This window comes from Drosophila ficusphila, unplaced genomic scaffold (genome assembly GCF_018152265.1).
Source record: "Drosophila ficusphila isolate 14025-0441.05 unplaced genomic scaffold, ASM1815226v1 contig_47, whole genome shotgun sequence".
Lineage (NCBI taxonomy): Eukaryota > Metazoa > Arthropoda > Insecta > Diptera > Drosophilidae > Drosophila > Drosophila ficusphila.
The window spans coordinates 1,534,033-1,536,626 of NW_025064388.1; the positions used below are offsets into that span (position 1 = coordinate 1,534,033).

Genomic DNA, 2,594 nt, shown 5'->3' on the forward strand with positions numbered 1-2,594 from the left:
CCTTTGTTGGGCTGCCCTATATGTATATGAGCGCGGACTGCTCCGCTGCCGGCGTCTCCGACGGCGTAGCTGCGCAGTCCCGACTTTGACCAATGTTTAGAGAGAATAAGTATTCAATATATTTTTGTACGGCCAAGAGGAAAGATCAGGCCAGATATCTTGAACATGTTTTAATAAAATAAAGAATAAGAAACTGAATCAAAGAAAATCATTACATGGTGACCAGCTATCACCACATAATACTATGCGCAGATCATGTTCCTTTCCGCCTTCACTTTCGTTTAAAAGTATGACGGCTAATACTGATCTGGCAATAGCCGATCTGTTTGCCCAATTCTTTCAAACAACTTACTCCACAGTGTCTCATTCAAGTGAGCAATATTTATACGCCATACCTAAGTCGAACTTAATATTTCGTCCCACTTTAAACAAAAGCTTCCTTCTTTTGGATCTTTAACGTGTTACACCAGTTTACTCCCCAGGTCCTGACGCGATTCCTGGGTGTGTTCTTAAACACTGTGTTAATGCATTGTGTAAACCCCTTCTCAATCTGTTTACCCTATCCCCACAAACTTGTCAGTTTCCCCTTGTTTGGAAGGAGTCATTTGTAATTCCTCTTCATAAAAAGGGAGTAGATCCAAAAAAGGGTTCTGCTACTAACGTGGCCCTGTGCCACAAGCAACTTCAGAATCAAAAAGTCAATAAATTATTGACGGCCAATTTGCGTAAGCGGACGGGACAGACAATGTAATAAGTTTGCGTGTGCTCAGTTTCAGTTCTTCTTCTCAAGTGATCGTTATAATTTCCAATATTTGTTCTTAAGCTAAGCGCTGGCATAATTGCGCGTGTATATGTAAGCATGCAAATTTCATAGATAACAAAGATAAATTTTGATATGCAAGAGAGATTCAAGTGAGAGCGACTATTAAAGAGCGTAATGTTAGCTTAAGAGTAGTACTTCAATTCAGGTAATTCAATTCGAGCTTAATATAAGAGTGTTTAAGTTAACTATAATTACATATACCTATATATCTAATTTGTAGAACTTCAAATTATAAAATGAAATGATTCAACATCGGCCGCGTTGAAGGGCTGCAAGGCTTCAATGTTCATCCACAGGCAACGGAGCTAATCGACGTATAGATCGCTTAAAAACGCCAGATTTAGTTCTGACGACCGCCACTCGAACCTTTCCATCCTCGCCTTTGATAACCTCCTCGATGACTCCTATTAGCCACTGCTGAGGCGGACTGTTGTCCTCGTGGACCACGACGATTGTTCCGACTTGTATGTTGTGGCTCTCGCTTAGCCACTTCTGTCGTTGCTGCAGGCTCAGGACGTAGTCGTTTTGCCAGTCTACCCAAAACCGTTGCTTGACGGCGGATATCAGTCGCCATCTCTTCAAGTAGCTCAGTTTGTCGTCTGTTTCTGGCTGACTTGACACGAATGCGTTGTTCCGACCAGCAGATGAGCTGGGGTTACTCCTCCTCGTCGTTTGGGTTGGAGCTGTTCACGAATTGAGTATGGCTTCGTCTTCTACCAAGACGGTGTTCAATTCGTCCTGTCGGAGCACTGCGATGCCTACGGCCTTGACCATTAATCCCTTCGCTGATTTCACTGCCGCCTCCCATAGGCCGCCAAAATGGGGCGCTCGGGGCGGGATGAACGAGAAGGTGATCACGCGCGTGGCTGCGAACTCCGTTATGGCATCCTGGTTGGCAATGAAATGGTCCCTGAATTCCTGCAGCATTCGGGAAGCACCGACAAAATTGGTGGCATTGTCGCAGAAAATTTTCTGGACACGTCCACGCCGGCCAACAAACCTAGACAAACACATGATAAACGATTTAGATGTGAGGTCTGAAACAAGTTCGATGTGAACAGCTTTAAAGGCAAAACAAACAAATATGGCAATATACATCTTTACCGCTGACTTCCCTCTAATTCCTAAGGTTACAAAAATTGGACCACAAAAGTCCACTCCACTGACTTCGAACGGTCTATTGCCGTGAAGACGATCAGCAGGTAAATTTCCCATTATTTGGGTTGCCAAGACTGGCTTATAGCGAAAACAATGTACAAGTTAACACGGTCTCCCAGCCAAACGGAAGTTCCCAGGCTGATAATGCTTAACAGAATAAAATAATGCAAGGCTAGCGACACCTGCGGACGTTGCACAACGACGTTGCCAAAATCCCAGGCTTCGGTCGGCGCAATCAGCGGGCAATGCACTCCGATGCAACGGCGGCTACCCAACACCATGCATGGGCAGCCGGGTCAGCACTTTTACGACATAGGGCTAGCTTTCATTATAAGAATTATTGTACTTAAAGTTTAGTTGAATTTTGGAAATAAACGGTGACGGTAAAACCTCGCAATTACAAAGTCTTCTCATTCGCAAATTAAAATCGCGTCTTAAATAAATCCTAAAATGGACATATAGTTAATTGGCACCCAACGCGTCGTAAGACCCTCGACTCGTGTTCAATAAAATAACAACAACGCGTCGTAAGACCCTCGACCTTTGTACAAAAAAACGCGATCGTAAGACCCTCGATTCGACGTTTAAATAAAAACATTAAATAAAAAAATAT

General features: G+C 43.7%; 1 protein-coding gene across 1 annotated transcript; it reads right to left on the bottom strand.

The window, feature by feature from the left end:
- Window positions 1–1,102: 1,102 nt before the first annotated feature.
- LOC122320293 lies at window positions 1,103–1,837 on the bottom strand. Its single transcript, XM_043208461.1, has 2 exons — window positions 1,515–1,837; window positions 1,103–1,436 (listed from the first exon to the last, which is right to left on the bottom strand). The coding sequence occupies exons 1-2, from the start codon at window positions 1,835–1,837 to the stop codon at window positions 1,103–1,105; spliced, it is 657 nt and encodes a 218-aa protein (XP_043064396.1).
- Between the last annotated feature and the right edge of the window lie 757 nt (window positions 1,838–2,594).